The following is a 20,945-nucleotide window of genomic DNA, read 5'->3' as shown; positions in this document are numbered from 1 at the left end:
GCCTCTGTGTGGATTACTCTGAATGAAAGCACAAGCCTCAAGCTTCTTAACAGATGATGGATCAACTGTACTCTACATGGAGTCCAGCTGGAGAGCAAAAATTACAGCAGATTTCATCGCACTTCGGTTGGGAATTCTCCTGTCAGACTTGGCTTAAGCTCAGCAGTCCCTTTGGTTTTAATGGAGAAACATCAGCTAAGGAGTAAAGTGCAAGTATGAGCCTTTTTTATTTAATCAAGTTGATTTAAATGTATTTAGTTGTTTCCTAGTGTTTATATGGATTAAGTTTTCTACTTGTGTTTTAATTGATCTTATTATTTAATAATGCATTTAATAGAATTGTTTCTGAATGATTGCTACTCCATGTCAGTGAGTTTCAATTTCAGCAAGGCTGGAGCTGGGGCTTATCTGGATTGTAAAGCATTTTCTCGTCACATCTTGTTAACATTGATTGCAAGTACTGATTGCACTAGGTCCTGCTGACCAGCAGAGAGCCTGCTTCCCATTGGAAGAAGGCACCCAGGAACTTGGTTCATGTAAGGACAGTAGGCTGTGCAGAGTGCGCTGAAGACAAGAAATAGAGATTAGGCTTAATTCTGGACGGGAGTCATTCAGTTACAGAGCATGAAAGCACAGCAGACCATTCAGCATCTGCGCATTCATTTCATTCAATTGTCCACACAGTCCCACCAAATCTACCCACATTTTACCATTCATCTCCAAACCAGAGGAAATTTTTAGTGGCCTATTACGCATCCTGCCATTTTTGGGACATGGAAGGAAACAGGGGCTTCCAGAGGAAACCCACAGAGTCACGGGAAGAAGTTGTACTCTCCACACAGTCAGCACCAAGGTCAGGATTTAACCTGATTCGGTAGTTCCACTCGTCGTTTACTCATCATTAGAAGCTAGAGCTGCTGCGGATTTTCAGCATTATCATTTTTACTCTAACTTAAAATTAACTTTTTATCAACTCCTTTTACTGAAAATACTGCCAATGTCCAAAATATGCCCTTAATATTTTACCTTCTCAAGAGCCCATTTCTCATGGAGATGTTCTGCATATTTGTTCACAATATGCTCCAACTTCTCAGAAATTGAAATACTGAAAGACAGGATTAAAGACACTATAACAAGTTGAAATGAAGTTTTTAAGAAGCTATATTTTCAAAACAAAATTACCCTGCAACTAGGTTATGCAATTATTTCTAATGAAACTAATGGAGGATTGCCAAATTGGTCAAAGAACCACCAAATTTGGTCAAGATCTTGCACCAAATAGTTTCTGAATGAAGTTTGAAATTGATTATTTTACCTTACTGCCAATGGGTTTTAAAGTTTCAACAATGTGCTGTCAATGCGAACAGCTGTTCTGTAGGTAAGTGTGGGTTTTATATATTTGCTGTCAAAATTGTGCCAATTATGAGACAAAGACAAAATGAGGATACATAGTTTTACATAAACTATATAAACTTATTCAGTGGTGTTGGTGCCATCTCAATTACCCTTACTTCCTCTCCTAATAGCTCCAGTTTATTTCCGCAAATCCCTTGGTAAATGCAGATTAAAAAGCAATATTCATGGACTTTATGTAAAGCTGACATAGTTCATGCATGTTATTCAAAGAAAAATTACTTTAGGAATAATTTTACAAATATTCAAACAAAATTAAAAGATGTTAGAAATTCTAATAAATTGCTTCATCTGTGAAGAGGTATTAAGAGCAAAATTGTTTCAATGAAATGTAAAACCTTCAAGATGAACTCAGAATTGCATTGTCTTTGAAACAGATGTGAATTTACAATTCTTTTTTAACATTATTAATAACCTAAGCATTGAGAGTTATTTTGCAGATTCATATTAATATCCAGTTCAAATCATAAACACTGATAAGTACTTATTGTATAGGGGCCATATTCATTGAAGACCATTGTTACTTTATTCTGATATCATACTTAGAAGTGTTGATGGGTTTCGGGTCAAAGTTGCCTTTGTCATCCACTGATGCCTGTCTGTCCAAATCATTGGAAAAGCTGGAATCGACATAGTCAGGGGAGAGGGCCCCTGCAATAGCACTTAGACATGGCAAGGCCATTTTAAAGAGATCAGGGTGATATTTCTGTTGGAGAGATTTGACAATTAAATGGCAGGATCATTAACATCAATGAGAAGTATAGCTGATTACTGATAAAACACTAAATGTAACTGTAAGCAATATATTCAGACCTTCAATTCAAACTGATGGAGCTGTATCATTGCCAGCAATATATGTAAATAGCATCAATCATTTATACATTCACAAACACTGTGCAACACAATAGATTGCCTATTAACTTCCTTCAATAATGTTGGAGATGTTTGAAATAATAACACTGTTTGCATATTGCTCTGTGATATTCAAACTTAGGGTGGTGTTTAACAAAAAAAGACACACTATTGAATTCCATTATCTATCCCTTTCTCACACTTTCTTAAGATAAACAAGGACATTGCCTCATAAAGATTTTGCTGTTCTCAGAGCAAGCCCATTGCCCAACTTATCTTGCTGTTCTGTTAACATCTTCACTTTTACTATAGTTAATCCCTATTTCTCTATGTTACTGCCAGATCATCTTCAGTACCATTCAGCTCTGTGACTCTACTCCTCACATTTACATCTCTGTTTTTTCATTTGTTCTGTTACCACCCTCTTTGGCTCGGTGGAATTATCCACTTATCACAGAGTCTAGAAAAATACAGCATAGAAACAGATCCTTCAGCTCATCTAGTCCGTACTGAACCATTCTTCTCTTTTGCTCATTTCTTGGTTGCCTGCTTCTTAAAACTTGTCTTCGGTCTGACATGTTCACTTGTGACTGAGGTCACTAAGCAAAAAAACTTAAGTTTGTTTTTTTTATATAGATGCTGCCTTTCTTATGTTTCCTTTTTCAATTTCAGCTGAATGCACTGCCTTCTAATATGGCCTTCAGGGGGGAATGGGATAAAAATCCAGTGCAGCAAAGTTACAGAGAAAAGACTGGAGTTGGGAGATGGGACTAGAAAATTGCTCTGATAAATAACCAGCACACACACAATGGGCCAAATGGCCCCCTTCAGCACTGCACCCGTTCTGTGACTCTCTGGTTTTAGATTTCCAAAATCTATCTGAGCTTGTCAAAATGTGTTTATGTAATTCAAGAGAATTAATAGTGCTGCTTTGGATTCCAATGTTCAAGAGGATACCAAAGACACTTCTTAGGCTTTTGCATTATTCTTAAAACACCAATTAGTCAAGGCTCAGAGATTTGTTTTCAATAAAAATGTACCTCTAAGGAAGCATGATTAAAATGTTTGAAATAATATGAGGCATATATACCATTTCAGTAGCTTATTTACCTTTTTTTAAACCTTGGTGAAATACAGATATTTCCTTGCCTTTTTTGACTTAACTCTCATTTACAGCTCTAATTTTCAATAACCAATGCAAGCCCAGATTTTAGGAAACCTTTAATGCGATTAAAGAACAGAAGATTAATCTTACTTTTGTTGAGAGTGCATCCAGAATTCCCCAGAACAATTTCTTGGTAAGGTGTAACTCTTCATCAGATGCACTTCCATAACTGCCCCATCCAGATGCCAAGCAATAGTACTTCCAGCACTGTGTATAATGATTACTTAGAAGCTATAATTGAAATAAGAAATTAACATGAGGAGCATAAAAAGTTCCCCATACAGCCCTTCTGCTTTCTTCACCTGCCCATTTGCTCCCTCTTGAGTCCCTCCACCTTCCCTTTCTTCTATGGTCTACTGTCCTCTCCTATTAGAGTCTTTCTTCTTCAGCCCTTTACCTGACCACCTATCACCTCTCAGCTTCTTACTTCATCCCCCCTTCTCCACAAACACACCTTCCCCTCACCTGGTTTCACCTATCACCTGCAAGCTTGTACTCCTCTCCCTCTCCTCAGCTTCTTATTCTATCATCTTGCCCCTTCCTTTCCAGTCCTGAATAAGAGTCTAGGCCTGAAATGTCAACTGTTTATTCCCCCTCACAGATGCTACTCGACATGCTACCTTGCTCTTGCATTTTGTGCTTGTTGCTCAAGATTTCCAGCATCTGTAGAATCCCTTGAGTTTAAGAACAGGGTGGATGTCAGCAAATGTCTGGGTGTAAGACCGGTACTGTCACAGAATCCATTGCAATTTCTCCTTGACTGGGAAATCTATGCCCAGATTCAGTATTTTCCATATACTTTATTAATATGAGAAATCAGTATTCCATAAATATTATATCAAAAGATTTCTCAACTTTGGGACATTTTTTAATAAAATCCGGGAACTCAAACTTTAAACTTGTTGGAATTATAAACTTGACTTCAAATTGCAATTTAACGAATGATCAACAATTGTAAAGTACATAATTTTTAAATCAGTGAAAGACTATGTTAGGCATATACCTTTAGTGGCATTTTACAGTATTCGTTCAGAAGGGGAACATCAAAAACAAAGCGGCGCAGAAGTGGTTGCAACATAGAAGGTTGAAGATACCTGCAAAGTAATAACAATTAAAAATTGTGTAGCGTAGGGAAAATTAAAGGTTCTTTAGATTTATCATTGAAAACATGCACAGTTTAATAAGTTCACTAAGGGTGAGAAAGCACCATGGTTTACAAGTAATGGACATCATCTTCATTATCCTACATGGAATGTGATGATGGGGATTTGCATCCAATTTCTTTGTAAACAAATCCAGAACAAGATAAATCTAGCAGGAACTGGCAATAATTCTGGTCATTTTGATGCGTAGCAGCCAAAGACCCAGATGAGAACCTCCTGAAAATGTCTTAAATGTTGCTCTTAGTCATAAGGAGAATCTCAGGTAATTGCTTCTTTTCCTATCCTGAATTGTTCTCTTAGGTTTTCCAAGGATGTATCCTGAACTCGCTCCTTTCTATATCTGATCTTTGACAACATGATCTAGAGACACTGTAACCTCCACACGATGTAAGTTCATGGCATAGCTCCACTTCTTCATTGCTTCTCACAATCTCTTCAATATCTCTACACAGCAAGATTGTTGATTTCCTCTGATATCCAGACTTGAATGAATAATGAATTCCCCATATTTTAGAATGATCTTTGTTTCTATCACAAGGCTCTGTACCATGGTAGTACATCCATCCTCCTTCAGAATTACCAAGACTGAACTTACATCCCCATATCCTGTAATTACAAAAACTCTTTCCTTTTACCCCTATTACATACATCTACATCCTCTGCCTGCTGCTAAAACAGTTAATTCTCTAGAGTTAATGTTATGTTCTCCTGACTGGCTTCATATCCTTTAGAGAGGGAAGAGGACATGACAAAGTGATTATACCTACTCAACTCTCGTGATGATAGTTTCTGACCTGTTAGGTTCTCAGCCTGGTGCTCCCTTGTCCTCGTTTTTAGATCCCTACTCTTCTTGCTGGTCATCACTTCTCTACATTTTTATTATGTTGCAACTACCAACTCCAAAGTCATCATTCCTCTCACCCGATCTCTTGTATGTTTGCCACCTTTGCCCAGCTGCTGTGTATCTTATCCAGCCATGGTCCCAGGCTCCAGAATTCACCCCTTTACAGTACTGTGCAAATAGCCTTAGGCACATATATACAAAGACTTCTGCACAGTACTGTTGTAATTTTACCTATTGCACTGTACTATGCCGCAAAAAAAAGCAACAAATTTAATGGCATGTATGAGTGATGATAAACTTGATTCTGATATGGGTCTCTATTATGGACCAACAGTGGGAAGAGGGCAGGGAGATGGGAATCATGGTTGGAAACGGGGAAAGGAGAGTGGAGGGAGTGGGAAGCACCAGAGAGATATTCTGTAATGACCAATAAACCAATTATTTGGAATCAAATGACCTTGCTTGGTGTCTCAGTTCTGCGTGTGTCTGCACCCATTCCACACCGCCACACCCCTCCCCACCCCAAGACTCCTCCTCTGCCACCTGTGGTACACCACTCTCGCCATTCCCAATATGCTTTGCTCTCACCAGATTTACAAACTCACTCTCTGCTCTATGTTGACAAATACAGTACTGTGCTAAAGACTTAGACACCTTAGGTATATATATCTGCCTGAGACTTTTGTAGAGTACTGTATGTCAAATCCAGGGGAAGAGGACACAGTCAAAAAATTAAGGCCTGTTGCGACGAAATAGATCCACATGCTGAGTATGGTAGGAGCTCATTATTTTGCCATCAGATGGCATTTTTATATAAGGCTATTGGTAACTTTCAATCTGATGTTGAAAGGTATTTTTCTTAATCAAACATATTTAACTAAATACAACAAATACAAGTATTTGGAGTGAGGGTACAGGATAACATTGGTTCCTGGTCAAAAATCGGAAAATCTTTTGATGAATTAGGTGAGCAAATTTTTAAAAAATCACTATTTAAATTTTGTTTCCTTCACTCTACCCAAGGTACTTGAAAGATAATCAGCATAGTCATGTGGAATATGAAAAGACATATCACCAAATGTAATTCTGAAGATTTGAAATTGTGAATTAAAATGATTGTACCGGCATATTGACAGCAAGCATTCTTCAATTGACTCTCGCTGTGCTTTGGTAAGACAACGTCCTTTGGATAATCTGTATATTGTATGCAATGTGGAATCTATCAAAGGGGCAAAGTGTTCTGTCCCAGCAAAAAGAGGAGAGCATCTCGTGAGCAATGGAAGCACTGCTGAACAGAGATATCTGTTCAGGGCAAGGGCTACCTCCGTTGTATTTAAGTCAGCCTGTTGGAATGGAAAAACAATTATTCATGGGTAAACTTTAAAGACAGCAAATTTGTTTTTATTTGAATTAATGATAATTATAACACAGGGAAGATAAAAAGAACACTGCAATGATATTTAATTTATTGATTTTATCTTAAGTTGTGACTTTACTGTTACTTCTTCGGCATGTGATTAGAACACATTATTGTCAATTACTCTGATTAGGCATGCTCTACAAATTCAATTTTGGCCAATTAAAATATTGCCCTTCAAGTGTAATTCTATTCCATTTAATCCCTCTAATGGAAGAACAGAAGCAATGGATAAAGTTTCTATCTGAAATCTCTTGTTGGTTTGCCATGTCGTAACAGAGAGAAGCCTAATACATATTAACTCTCCAAAACTTAATTTACATGTCGTTGATCCAATTAATAAACATGTAAGGAGAGATGGACAACCAAAATAATGCAATATGACATACTAACTCAATAGAAGAAACAGTACAAGTAGCAGTGAACCAAAATTACATAACATTGCTGATGTTATTAAATCACTTTTACTTACTGATTCGAGGGAGGCAGATGCTCTTAGATCAGGTAAAAACCCAACTTCCAGCAAACGAAGCAGGAAACTTTGGTCCTCAATACCATAAACACGATCCAGAAACAGTACCATGGGTGCTTTGTGGTCAGGACAGAAACTTGCAGACATTGTTGGCTCAGAAATGGTTCCATCTGTCAAACCACCAAAATATAGTTCATAAAGTGCAGCTTGACAAAATGTTTTTTTTCTGTTGCTGCATTAAATCAGATCTTATTATTGATAAAGTCCAAGAAATAATCATACATTCAAAATCCTTTTTCCCACCTTCTTCCTCTCCCAAAGATATTCATTGTAACTGCGTTTGGGTTTAAGGATGGCTGCAGCCCTTTATACCTCAATTTGTACTTATGACTGCATGGCAATGCACAGCACCAATACATATGTAAGTTCTCAAGGGTGGTGATGAATCAGCATATAGGAGGGAGATTGAAAATCTGTTTGAGTGGTTCCACAACAACCCCCGACGCAATGTCAGCAAGAACAAGTTAATTATTGACTTCAGGAGGACAAAACCAGAGGTTCATGAGCTAGTCCTCATTGGAGTATCAGAAGAGGAGAGGATCAACAACTTTAACTTCCTTGGTGTTATCACTTGAGAGGATGTGTCCTGGGTCCAGCACATAGATAAGTCCATTACAAAGAAAGCATGGCATCACCTCTACTTTCTTAGGAGTTTGCAAAGATTTGATATGTTATCTAAAACTTTGAAGAGTGGTGGAGAGTATATTGACTGGTTACATCACAGGTTAGTATGGAAATACCAATGCCCTTGAATTGAAAAGCCTACAAAAAGTAGCAGATAAAGCCTTCCCCACCATTGAGCACAACTACATGGAGCGCTGTCGCAGGTAGGCAGCATCCATCCTCAGAGACCCTCACCATCCAGGCCATGCTCTCTTCTCACTGCTGGTACAGAAGCCTCAGGATCCACTCCACCAAATTTAGGAACAATTATTACCCCTCAACCATCAGGCTCTTGAATCAGAAGGGGTAACTTCACTCACCCCAACACTGAACTGTTCCCACAGCCTATGGACACTCTTTCATGAATTCTTCATCTCACGTTCCTGATATATATTGCTTATTTAATTGTTATTGCTACTTTGCATGTTTTTTGTTTCTTTATATTTCCTGTGGATGCCCATAAAAAATGAATCTCAGTGTTTTATATGGTGACATCTATGTACTTTGATAATAAATTTACTTTGAACTTTGAACTCAATTATCAATTCTTTGACAGTGAGCTTGGATAAACTGTGTCAACATTGTTGATTCTCTCTTTGTGTCATCCATTAAAGTCAAATTTCTCTTCAGTCCTGATCTGTTATGATCCATGTATGCCAACTGCTGCAAGGTCTTGTACCATGCAGGAGTCATCCTCAAGTTGTGGAAAGACTATGAAGTCTTACGAGACTGTCTCTTCTGCAATCAGAGGCTTTGGCTGTTGTAGAATATCCCCATTTCATCGCAACAGCTCTTCATCTGCCAACTTCGGTGGTGAGAAAATTAAAAAACTGCATTCAGTCGCACAGAAGGAGCAGTCTGGCATTATAGCAAAACCCAATCTGGTTCTCACACAATACATACACAAGCTTTCAGTTGGCGTAATGACTGGAGGTAGGAAGTCTGCCTGATTTTCTCTTCCTTGACTGGATTTGCTGCAACCAGCTATTGTGCCTCACCTACATTCCCTGGCATTGAGCACCCAATAAAGTGATTTTAATAATACTTTTATAGTCTACTGAACAAATGTCCCCACAACCTTCTTGCAAGCTGTAGTTCTGAGAGGAACTCCACAAAAATAGCAGCAGATAAAACCAGATTGGACATGCCTTCCTCCTGCTGGATGACTCATCCTAGTGTCAGAACTAACTAAGATCACTAACAACTACAACAAGCAAGCTGAAATGTGGTATACATTCAAGACCTGAAATGCGTTGTTTCAAATAATTCCAGCCACATTACACCCGGCAAGGGCAGAGCAAGTGTTAAAGTCTGCTCATTACATACAGATGTAGAGAAAAATATTTTTATGTGCCACATATGTCATGGCTAGTCATAAAATGATGTATAATTTGACTCAACGTGAGGAAAGTTATGGGAAAAAATTACTTGCATTGAAGGGCTACCAATGTGTTTAACAACATACTTCAATAGAAACGGCATACCTGGATTGACGACAGGCAATTTCAGTGGTATACTAATAATGCCCACCAGGTCCTCAGTTGGCACTAGAGAACGAAGAATAGCTCGGATTCGGATAGCTTCACCTTTGCCAGCTTGGATTAACTGAGGGATTAGTGATGAAAAGGTAGTTGTTGGCAGACTGAAGACTTAAAAAATAATGTATCTCTACATTCAGTAAATTGCAAACCCATTAAATATCTCAGAATAGATATTTCATTAATTTGATATAGGGGTAGAATGATCTTTTTAAAATAAACTTCTGAAAAGCTTTCTTACATGCATCTCTGGAGCACATCGTCCAAGAAGATCAATCAGAGCCGAATAGAAGGACATAATAGAATTACCCATATGCACAACTTCTTCATCCTCTTCTTTACCACTGTTTTAAAAGGAGCCATTTAAACAGTTTAAGTTATTCAAATAAATGAATGCAAAATAAAACTGTACAGAATTTTGGGTGCTGTCACATAACTTTGGTGAAAATGATTTCTTCTTCATGTTGATGCAGCAGATATAATGAAAACAAATTGGGGTTCAGGTACCAGAGCAAAGTGGAGAGAGATTATATCAGGATAGATTATGTTAGGGTCTCATTACACTTCATCTTATGACAACATACTTAATTTACATACAGTTCAATTCTGGTGTACAGCTATTTCATTTTGAATTAATTCTAAATTATTAACTCAGAGAGCTTTGTATACAAACTCCTTGGCTTAAGTGCCAAAAGACATCTGTGATCCGAAAAGAAATGCTGGAAGAGGCCCTAAATGCATTTTATGATAGATTGAAGTTTACAGTAATTGCAAATGCCTGGAAAAGTTCTGATGTGTTTGCAAAATGTAAATCTGGTTCGCAGTGGTACAATGGGTGTCCAATTTCAGTAAAGTACATGGAGTGCTCTACTTTGTCTTCTCATTTTTTAAACTTCCTCCATTTCTGCCCAAAGATCTTGATTCCATTGTAATATCAAGCTTTGCTGGTTAACCATTTTTTTTTAACCACAAAGCTTACAGCTTAGGAGGACAATGGCACCTAACAGCGACTCCTTTGCCTGCATCTTTGGAAACAGCTCTACTTCTATCTTCAGTATCTCTATTTTTCCCTTTCAGGGTACTTTTGAAGACCCTGACCTGGAGTTATACGCTGCCTTCGGTTTTGCGGAAATGGGACCTGATCTTGGGGTGTCACTACCGGCAGCTGTTCAACATGCCAAGGACGCAGTCTAGAAGACGAGCACAGCTTCAGGGTTCCAGGATTTCATGGCTCTGGAGGCAGGCAGACTCGAGGTCGGTGCTGTCGCTGAAAACTGGTGTGTCATGGGAGATGGAAGATCGAAAGCAGAAAAAGCAGGGAGCTGGCTGCTGGCTGTGTGCTCAGAGACCCAAGTTCTTTGGGCACAGAGCTTGGAAGAAGCAATGGAACAGATTTTTAACACCATAAATCAACGAGTTGTTTTTTTTGTCTCCCATCTCGCTGTGAAATGGGGACTCCTCTTTTTCCCTTATTAGAGAGAGAGCGAGCCTGTGGTATGTCAAATACCGGGTGAATGAGTAGTCTTTGGGGTACTGCAAGTCTGTGTCTTTATTGATGCTTTGTTACACAATTGAGTGCTGTGGGGGGTGTCATTGCTTTTTTGCTGGTGGAGTGGGGGGGTTGTTGCTTTGCTGCTGCTTACACGTGGGTGGGGGAGCTCTGGGGGCTTTAGCATTATAACATTTAACTGTCATTCATTCTTTGGGGCACTCCTCTGTTTTTGTGGATGTTTGCGAAGAAAAAGAATTTCAGGATGTATATTGTATACATTTCTCTGACATTAAATGTACCTATTGAAGTTAATTTTACTTACTTACTTGTCATTGTCATGTTAATTTGTTAAAATGCTAAATACAAACAAGAATCTTTGTGAGTCTGCTGATGAGATTGAAGTCCAGTGACTGGAGGGTTGTCTTGAGATTAAAGGGCTGTGTATGTATGTGGGTGGATGGGTGGAATGGGGCTTGTTTTGTTGTTTGTTGTGTTCTGTGCTATCCTCCCAAGCATTGTGGACATGCTATGTTGGCACCGGAACGTGTGGCGACACTTGTGGGCTGCCCCCAGCACACCTTCAGGTGTGTTGGTTGTTAATGCAAACAACACATTGCTCTGTATGTTTAGGTGCACATGTGACGGATAAACTTGAATCTTGATTCAAGATTCTATGGAAATTTTTATCCACACAGGCAACCTATACATAATTCTATTGGATTGTTAACTTCAGAACAGGAACTTGATTGAAAAAGAGAATTATGACTCACCCAATTTTCCCAGCTTCAACAGGAGGGAGATCACGGCAGGGATCTTCTGAGATTTCAATGGCCTCCTTCATTGCCGCTAACAAGCCTCTTCCTCCTTCACCTCTTAGTGCAGGCCCAAAGCACTCTGGGCGACGAATCAGCAACTTCACAACAACACTTGCATTTTCCTCAACACTTTCACCTTAAACAACAAGAAGAATCGTTTTTCTAACATGCTTTCATTAGATCACACCTCTTTAGCGAGGTAAATTTATGGGAGAAATATCCAATTCAGATGAACACTTAATATCTTGCCATGCATAACATGGCAGGAACTGACCTGAGATTGACATATAAAGGCATATTTAGAGCATGACAGATTTCTGAATATTAAGGGAATCAAGGGTTATTGCCTTAAAAATCCCAATACACCAAATCCACTGATCACCCTCGTTTATTACTTATCTATTACATATTCTCCTTTACATTTGTTACTTCCTCAAATAACTCCAGCCGTTTAGTTACACGTGATTTTTCTTTCATAGATCCCTGTATGGTGTGCTCAGTTTGATGATTCTTTATAAGATGCTCTGTTATTACATCCTTTGATATGGATTCCAGTATTTTCCTTTCTTTTTTTAAAAAAGTAGTGTGGGTCATACTTATCAGATCTTGACCTGCTCATTTAACCTATCTACATCCTTTTGTGGCTTCTCCTTATTCGTATCACAATTTATTTTCCTACCAACCTTTGTGTCGCCAAAAAAAAATTAGTGCTTCTGCCCAAATTATTTATGTAAATTGTAAAAGGTAGAGGCACCAGCACTGATCCCTTGGCACGTGTGCCAAGCAGATGCAGACTATTTATGCCTGTTCACTTTTGTTAGCCAGTCAATCTTCTAGCCATACCATAAACACAGAAAATGCTGGAAATACTCAGCAAGTAAGGTAGCATCTGTAGAAAGTGAAACAGTTAATATTTCTGGTCCGGGGCTCTCAGCAGAACTGGGGAAGAGAAAAAAAAAACAAGTTGATTTTAAGTGGAAGAGTCAATGAAGAAAGCCTGGTAGAAAAGAGGGAATATCTCTGATAGGGTAGACCAAATGGCTAAGTGTGGTAGTTAACTCTTAGTTTCCACAGATGTGCCTGGCCTGTTGAGTTCTTCAGAATTGCTTTGCTTTATTTTGCAGATTTCCAAAATCTGTCGTTTTTTCTTATTTTATCCTATGCCAGTATGCTATCTCCTGCACCATGAGTATTTACTTTATCCAGTATTCTTTGTTATGACACCTTATTAAAGCTCTTATGAAGTCTACACTCAGTGCCCACTTTATTATGTACCTCCTGCATCTAATAAAGTGGCCACTGAGTGTATATTTGTAGTCTTGTGCTGCTGTAGCCCATCCACTTCAAGCTTCAACATGTTGTGCATTCAAATACGCCCTTCTGCACACCACTGCTGTAATGCATGGTTATTTGTTAGTTGCTTCCCTGTCAGTTTGAACAAGTCTGGCTGTTCTCCTCTGACCTCTCTCATTAACAAGACAATCACTGGATTTTTTTGTTTTTCACCTCATTCTAGAGACACGTGTGCATGAAAATCCCCAACGATCAGCAGTTTCTGAGACACTCAAACTACCCTATCTGGCACCAACAATCATGACACAGTTAAATCACTAAGATCAGATTTCTTCCCTATTCTAATGTTTGGACTGAACAACAACTGAACCTCTTGACCATATCTGCATGTTTTTTTGCATTGAATTGTGGCCACAGGATTGGCTGATTAGATATTTGCATTGATGAGCAGGTGTACATCAGTACCTAATAAAGTGGACACTAAGTGTATGAACAATACTGTTCTTTTAGTTACCCTTTATTCATAATACATTGAATGTGCTCAAACACCATTACCTTTCACAATTGCATGTTGTGTCTGATTACCTTGTCTTTTTCTAATTGCCCTCTTCTGTCAACCTTAATAATACTTTTTCACAATTTTCCAATGACTTACAGTATTTTACTTATCTTGAAATTTCCTACTTTCTGACTCCCTTGCTTTTTGAATAAAGGAGATACATTTGATATTTTGCAAAATGGAACCTTTCCCAAATCCAGAGTATTTTTGAAAATTAAAACCATCAACTATCAATTAAAGTCATCAAATATCTAGGTTGGTTTACTTTGGAGGGTTGAACTTAATAAAGTCAAGGTCTTAACTGGCCATGGCAGGGTATCAAGGTTGGTAAATTGATTCATTAATGTCACTTGTATCTAGGTTCAATGAAAATCTTTGTTTTGCAAACCAACCATACAGATCATCACATCAATTGATTGGGATAATATAAAGGAAAATAACAGAATGCAGAATAGTATTGTAGTTAGAGAAAGTACACTGCAGACGGACAATAATGTACAAAGCCATAACTAGGTAGACTGCGAGGTCAAGATATGTTTCCAATAGTGGACGAATCTCAAATGAGAGAACATACAAGATTGATAAGTGAGCTATGTAAGAACAACTTTTTATTAACAGGGTGCTGAATCTCTGAAACTCTCTTTCCACTCTTACCTGTGAGTTTGACAAAGAATTGAAATCTATGGGGAACTGTCACATAACAGGAGGCGAGGCTTGGGCTGATCATAAAGTATTTTGGGATAGAACTGAGGGGTTTGGTGGCCTACTCCTGTTCCTTTTGCCTTAGAACTTTATATTCTTAACTCATCAGTCAATTTTTTAAGTTACACAACTGAAACTAAGTATTTACAAAGGTCAAACAGAAATTATTTCTTGTAATAAAGCACATCATATTTTTCACAGAAATGCCACAACCTGTAAGCAAATTAGGTCGTTAGCCTCATTTTGCCACCTATGCCCAGAACACCATCTTAAAAAGACAAGTCACTGTCAGGAAGTCTGCAAGTCGCCACCATCCATCAGTAACAACTTTACATGATGTCATCAGTAAACACAAGAGCAGTTCCAATACTCCCTAGTTTGGACTTAATGTAGCAGAAGCTGAGGCTAACTGGGACCAGCCCTAAATTTTGAACTTACCTCAACTTTCGCCATGATCGCAAATCTGACATGAAACTTACCATTGACAAAGACTGCAAATCGTAAGAACAACAGGTAACGTTCTCCTTCAATAGGATTCCAGCCAATATCAGGATAACCTTTGGCCACTAGCATTGCGCAGCTCTGTAAGCCACATGCAGCAAGATAGGATACCACCTGTCGAATGGAAGCATTGATCTGTTATTTATACCACTTTTATAATTGAAACAATATATATTGTCATTACCTTATTTAACATTTACAACTTGTAACATTATAATAAGACACTTGCAAGTTAATGATCTCAGCCAAAAAATATTGTAATTACTCTTCAGGCATTGTACTTGGAGAGACGTCCTTGTGAACATAACCTTCATTAGTTTCATCTGCACATTTGTTCAGATTATTCACATTTTAGCTTACGCTGTTGTAACTAATCCAATAAGCTAACGAGATGCTTTGTCCTATATGTAAAATTGAATTACCGAGCAAATGCATTTCATACCAGGCTAAAGAAAACTGTTTCCCTACCACAATTTATGACACCTGTGTTGCCATGATAGTATTCAGCTTGTCCCCAGCTAAAAGAACATCAGATTTATGTGCAGCCCTTACATGTGAATGAGTGCTTGGGAGATGGATGGGTTGGATTTTCCAGTTGCTGCAGGATGGCAGGCATTTTCTGCCATGTGGGAAATTAGTTCCTGACCCATTTCTAATTCACAAACTGCTCAGGTTACAAACAGCTCATAACAATGGAACCTTACTATATGCTGGGGAAGACCTGCACTCGTTTTATGCCAAACACAAGAAAATCTGCAGATCCTGGAGATCCAAAGCAACACACGCATAATGCTGTATGAGCTCAGCAGGCCAGGCATCATCTATGGAAAAGAGTAGACCTTCATCGGGGTCTCGGCTTGAAACATCGACTGTTTACTCTTTCCCACAGGTTCCTCCAGCACCTTGTGGGTGTTGCTTTGCTTTGTGCTACCTTGAACAAAAAGCACAATGTCAAAATGGCACCTTGATCCTAAACCCGTGAAACCACTCTGTGCCTTCAATCTTCCAAATTCTATTATCTTTTATTTGAGAAAATGGTGTTCCCCTCTTGCAAGCTTCTTCCAATGGTGTTTTGGGAATCCCACTCATCATACCACATCATGAATTTTAAGTTGGTGCCAAAGAGCAGGTTAAATAAATACTCAAATTAACAGTGCCACAAGAAATAAAGCACCTAAAAATAAACAACATGAATTAAAACACACCAACAAGAAATCATGTATTAAAACTCTGCTGCTTACTGCTGTGTGGAGTGAAGCAAAAATGATGCACCCAGACATTCCAAAGCCCATCAACGCTTTTCACACATGTTCTTTAGTTGAATTAGTCCCTAAGATGATTCAGAGTATTGAAATGTACAATACCCTTAGACAGTAAGACCATATATTTTGGATATATACCTCAGGAATGGTTGAAAAGAGATAAATATTTAATGAATATACTGTTGGTGGCTGGTAAAAAGACTCTTACTAGGAAATGGTTATCACAGGAGAGCCCAACTTTAAACGCAAGGATGGAAATTACAAAGGACATTTACAAAATGGAGAAGATAACAGCATCTGTTAATCATAAGCTGGAACAATTTGATTCATACTGGGAACAATGGTTTAACTACATAATGCCTCATAGTCCTGATTTTGTTCTCACAAATCAATGAATATGTTGTAAAAAAAGATTACTCCCTAATTGTACATAGTTGTTTCCTTTTGCTTGTTTTTTCTTTCCGCTCTTTTCTATAAGTGTATACCTCAGATAAATACTTTGTGGAGATTTGTGATATATATGGTTATATGACATATACGTACAATGTCTGAAACACATCTTATGGAAATGTTTGTTTGATGATGAACTTCAATAAAAAATAAATTACAAAAAAAAAATGTACCAAGGGTCCTCCCAAAATGCTTCAGATATAAGAAAATCAGTGTAAGTGATATTGACCCTATATTATCTGAATTACCTTTTCCAAGTCGGGTTCCTGCAAGTCAAGTGACAGCTCATTGTTGTCCATCACTGAGGCGGCTGCCACATCTAGAGGAGTGGAACCTCGCATACTAGGGGATGCTGTTTGGAAAGAGTAAGTGCATTTACAATAATATAATTTCTATTGCTGTCAACAAACCAAAATAACCATTAACAATATATGACCACAGTCTAGACATTGTTCCAAAGCCCTCATCCACGCCAGGAACTGCATTTGCAGTTCAGTCATACATACAGCAGAGGGCAGCCTCTCCTATCTGTGCATGTGGAGAACGGTTATCTTCATTTTCAACAAAAGTACGAGAATAAAATTCCAATGTCAAATTCACAAACCAACTTTGGCACCTGTCATTATGGGCCACTCCCAAATGCTATTTTTCCACTTAATACCAATAGCATTGTCACTAGTATTCAATAATAATGGGAGAAGATCCTGTTGTTGACTACTGCTACTGTTTAAGATATTCTTAGAAATATAATCAACACTGAAAGCTGTGTTAAGTATGACATGCCAAAGAAAGAAACTTGATAAAAGAGCTATTGATATAGCCCTGTGCCTTATGAACACTTCAGAAATGAACCAGCATAACAGTAAAACAATGGACCAACTAAACTTGAATGTTTTGTTTTGCAGAGCATGTTCTAATCTGAAAGTGTAAAAGTATTAAAAGTAGCTTCCAAAATATTTCAATGCAATTTTAAAAAAAAGAATCTTTGGCAAACATAAATGCAGAAACTGTAGAACTTGTGTACTCCTGACCCATTAGCTCAAGGTTAATGCTGTGACACCTATCTGTTCACATGAAACGATCTCATCAGTTAAAATTAAACTAGGTACCCAGTCCAACACTGCTATTTTCCAACAAGTAACTGAGATGATCAAACATGGCCTTCTGGTTCTGGCGGCTGATGCGGCAGAAGTAACAGAGGAATCGACAGCAGCTTGCCACCATCTCAGGGAAAGCAATCTCCTATGCAGAGGCAATAAAAAAGATTTTAGAAAGTGCCTGCTGAAACTAAAATGCAAACAAAACTTCAAATACTGATGCAAAGGCAAAAGTACTGCAGATGCTGAAAATCTGGAGAAATGGTGGAAAGTTTGAGGTGTGAGGAGACAGTGATAGGTTAAGAGAAATGGCAAAACATTGACAAATGGTGCATAATATGGGGAAATGTGATATTGCTCATTTTGTAGTGAAAAGAACAGGGTTTTATTTGAATTGAGGAAATAAACTGCAAAAGCACTAACATAAGGGACTTGGCAATCCTTGTGCATGAAATACAAAAAGCCAGCAGATAAACGCAGCAAGTTATAGGGAAGGCCATAAAATGTTGGCACTTATTTCAACTTATAAACATAGAGCAGTGTTATTGCAACTATATAAAGCACTGGAGTACTGAGCCTCGAAATGATGAAAACTATTATATTATTGGAGATGGGCCAGAGGAGTTTCACCAATTTGATCCTGTATACGGAGGGATTGTTGTACGAGGAAAAGTTAAGCATACCGGGGCTCTACTCAACAGAGTTCAGAAGAATGAGAGGTAATCTTAATGAAACATGTATGTCTCTAAGTGGACAGGACAACATAAATGCTGAAAAATGCTTCCTCTTATGGGAGAGATTTGAACTGAGCATGGACTCAGGGTATGAATGAATGAATGTATGAAATTTTTATTTCGGTCAGTACAAACATAACAACGAGCATCATTTTCAACAATGATTTCATAAAACAAAATTAAATAATAAAAATCTTTGAAACAGACCGAAAGGGTGTAGGCTGAAGCTACAGCTTATTACACTTACTCCTCTTACTTATACAAAACATATTTGGCGTCAATCGTCACATCAAAACAAAAAACATCATAATCTTTTAACACAAAATCCAATTCCAAGTATCATTTATTTACATTACTCCCATTTATTTTAAATCATGTATTTTATATTTGTTCTTTAAATTAATTTTAAGTAATTTTTTAAACTTGTTAAGTGTGGTGCATGTTTTTAAATTCTCACTACATCTGTTCCATAGATTCACCCCTCTGACTGAAATACAATGATTTTTTACATTTGTTCTTATCCTCTGTTTTTGAAATATACATGTTCCTCTCAAATCATGTTGACTTTCTCTCATTTTAAACAACCTTTGGATATTTTGTGGTAACTGTCCATTTTTTACTTTATACATAATTTGTATTATTTAAAAATCTATGAAATCTTTGAATTTTAAAGTAATTAGTTGAATAAATAGTGGATTGGTTGGCTCATAATAACTTGTCTTATTTACAATTCGTATGGCTTTCTTCGGGAGTAGAAAAATTGAGTTTGTATTTGTTTTGCATGTATTTCCCCATACCTCTACACAGTAAGTCATGCATGGGACTATAAGTGAACAGCATAATGTATATAAAGATTCCTGATTTAAGAAATCTTGCAACTGGGATGAGGATTGAGAGTCTTTGAAATTCCTTACCAGTTACATGTACAGTCTTTGTGTATATTTAAGGCTGTATATTTAAACTCTAATTAGCAAGGGAATCAAGGTTTATCAGGAAAATGGACTTGAAGAATGTTAAATCTTATTGAATGGCAGAACAAGCCAGCCAAGATGGCGGCGAGACGCAGCGCGCAGTGGCCACTCCAGGAATGAATATCTGTTATCTGTAAGTAGGGGCCGTGTACAATCCTGATTTGATGGAGACGGATGTGTGAAGCATGGAGGAACATCTGGTGAAACTTCTGAAATGCCTGTTTTGCTGCCGCTGCTACTGTGCGATCAGAAAACCTCCGGGAGGAAGGCCCCGAATCCTCGGCTTTGCCTGTTGCTTGGTGGCCGGTGCCGGGGTCGAAGCACTCGGCAGAGATGGTGCTCGGTGTCGGAGGGCTGGTCGGAGGCTCGAAGTTTTCGGATGGACTCGGAGTTGGCTGTGGTCGGATCTCCCAAAGTGCTGTATCGGCAAGCTGCGGCGCTGGAGGTTCATGGCAGGAAGAGTTTTTCTTCCTTCTACCGTCTGCGTGAGATGATGGGCTGTCGGGACTTTTGAAACTTCCTTTTAAACTGTGCCATGGACTGCTCTTTATCAGATTACGGTATTAGTTTCAACAGTGCAAAGTGTGTGTTATAATTATGTGGTCTTTGTCAGTTAGTCTTTTATCAATTATGGTATTGTCTGCACTGTTGAAACTATATGTTAACTATATGTAACTATGTGGTTTTGTGTATGTCTTGTAGCTTTAGTTTTGTCTGATGGGTTTGTAGTTCCTTTCCGGGGAACGTGCTAAGACGGTAGCGCGATATCAATACGCAGCAGCCTCTCCGGACTCTGGATTGGGGATTGCCAAACGTTATGTGGTTTTTCTTGTGTGGTCTGTTTTGTGCTTTTTTGTGATACCATTCCAGAGAACATTGTCTCAGTTTTTAACTGCATTGTATTTGTGGTTTATAAATGACAATAAACTGAATCTGAATCTGAGCAAGCTTGATGATCTGAATGGCCTACTCCTGGTGCCACAGTGTAAAGTCTTATTATGTAATGGAATGCAAGAAACACTCATGCAGTTTAGGTTTGCTCTGTGCAGAGAGAAACAGAGTTAATTCTTAAAGTTGATGAGCTTTCATCAGAACTCTATTATTTTGATTGAGGATTTGTATACATTTGAAATCCACCTTGCTTGTGGATGAAGGTGGATTTAGAAATGAAGTCAGACTTCATTACTAAATCCACCTTTATCACAAAAACAAATTAGAAGAAGAAAAATAGTTGTAAAATTTTGACTTTGGTTTAGAATATCTATTTCAGAGGGAGAAACTTTTGGAAGTTTCTCAGAAAGTACTTTCTCAGAAGTACCAACTGCCAGTTTTCTCATTTAAGGAGAGAAAACGAATTGTCCTGAAAACAGCTTTAAGATGATCTTTTGCACAAACATTTTAAAGGTGAACTTCAATGGTGTTGGAAGTCCTCTCTCTCAAAGTAGTAGATTTTGATTTTACACAAGTGTAAAGCTGAAAATA

The 20,945-nt window shown here is 38.1% G+C and overlaps 1 protein-coding gene across 1 annotated transcript in view; it reads right to left on the bottom strand.

Moving 5' to 3' along the window:
• The window catches only part of ryr3 (ryanodine receptor 3), a 374,648-nt gene that overhangs the window by 149,418 nt on the left and 204,285 nt on the right, over positions 1-20,945 (bottom strand). Inside the window, 12 exon segments of the mRNA XM_073040132.1 lie at positions 1,027-1,105; positions 1,956-2,119; positions 3,521-3,661; positions 4,434-4,524; positions 6,560-6,780; positions 7,327-7,496; positions 9,534-9,654; positions 9,829-9,931; positions 11,850-12,030; positions 14,928-15,063; positions 16,910-17,013; positions 17,771-17,903. Coding sequence (XP_072896233.1) covers positions 1,027-1,105; positions 1,956-2,119; positions 3,521-3,661; positions 4,434-4,524; positions 6,560-6,780; positions 7,327-7,496; positions 9,534-9,654; positions 9,829-9,931; positions 11,850-12,030; positions 14,928-15,063; positions 16,910-17,013; positions 17,771-17,903 — 1,644 coding nt within the window.

Source organism: Hemitrygon akajei, chromosome 3, assembly GCF_048418815.1.
Source record: "Hemitrygon akajei chromosome 3, sHemAka1.3, whole genome shotgun sequence".
NCBI classification, from domain to species: Eukaryota; Metazoa; Chordata; class Chondrichthyes; order Myliobatiformes; family Dasyatidae; genus Hemitrygon; species Hemitrygon akajei.
The sequence above is the reverse complement of the archived record's forward strand: the minus strand, read 5'-3'. Positions and strand labels throughout refer to the sequence as shown.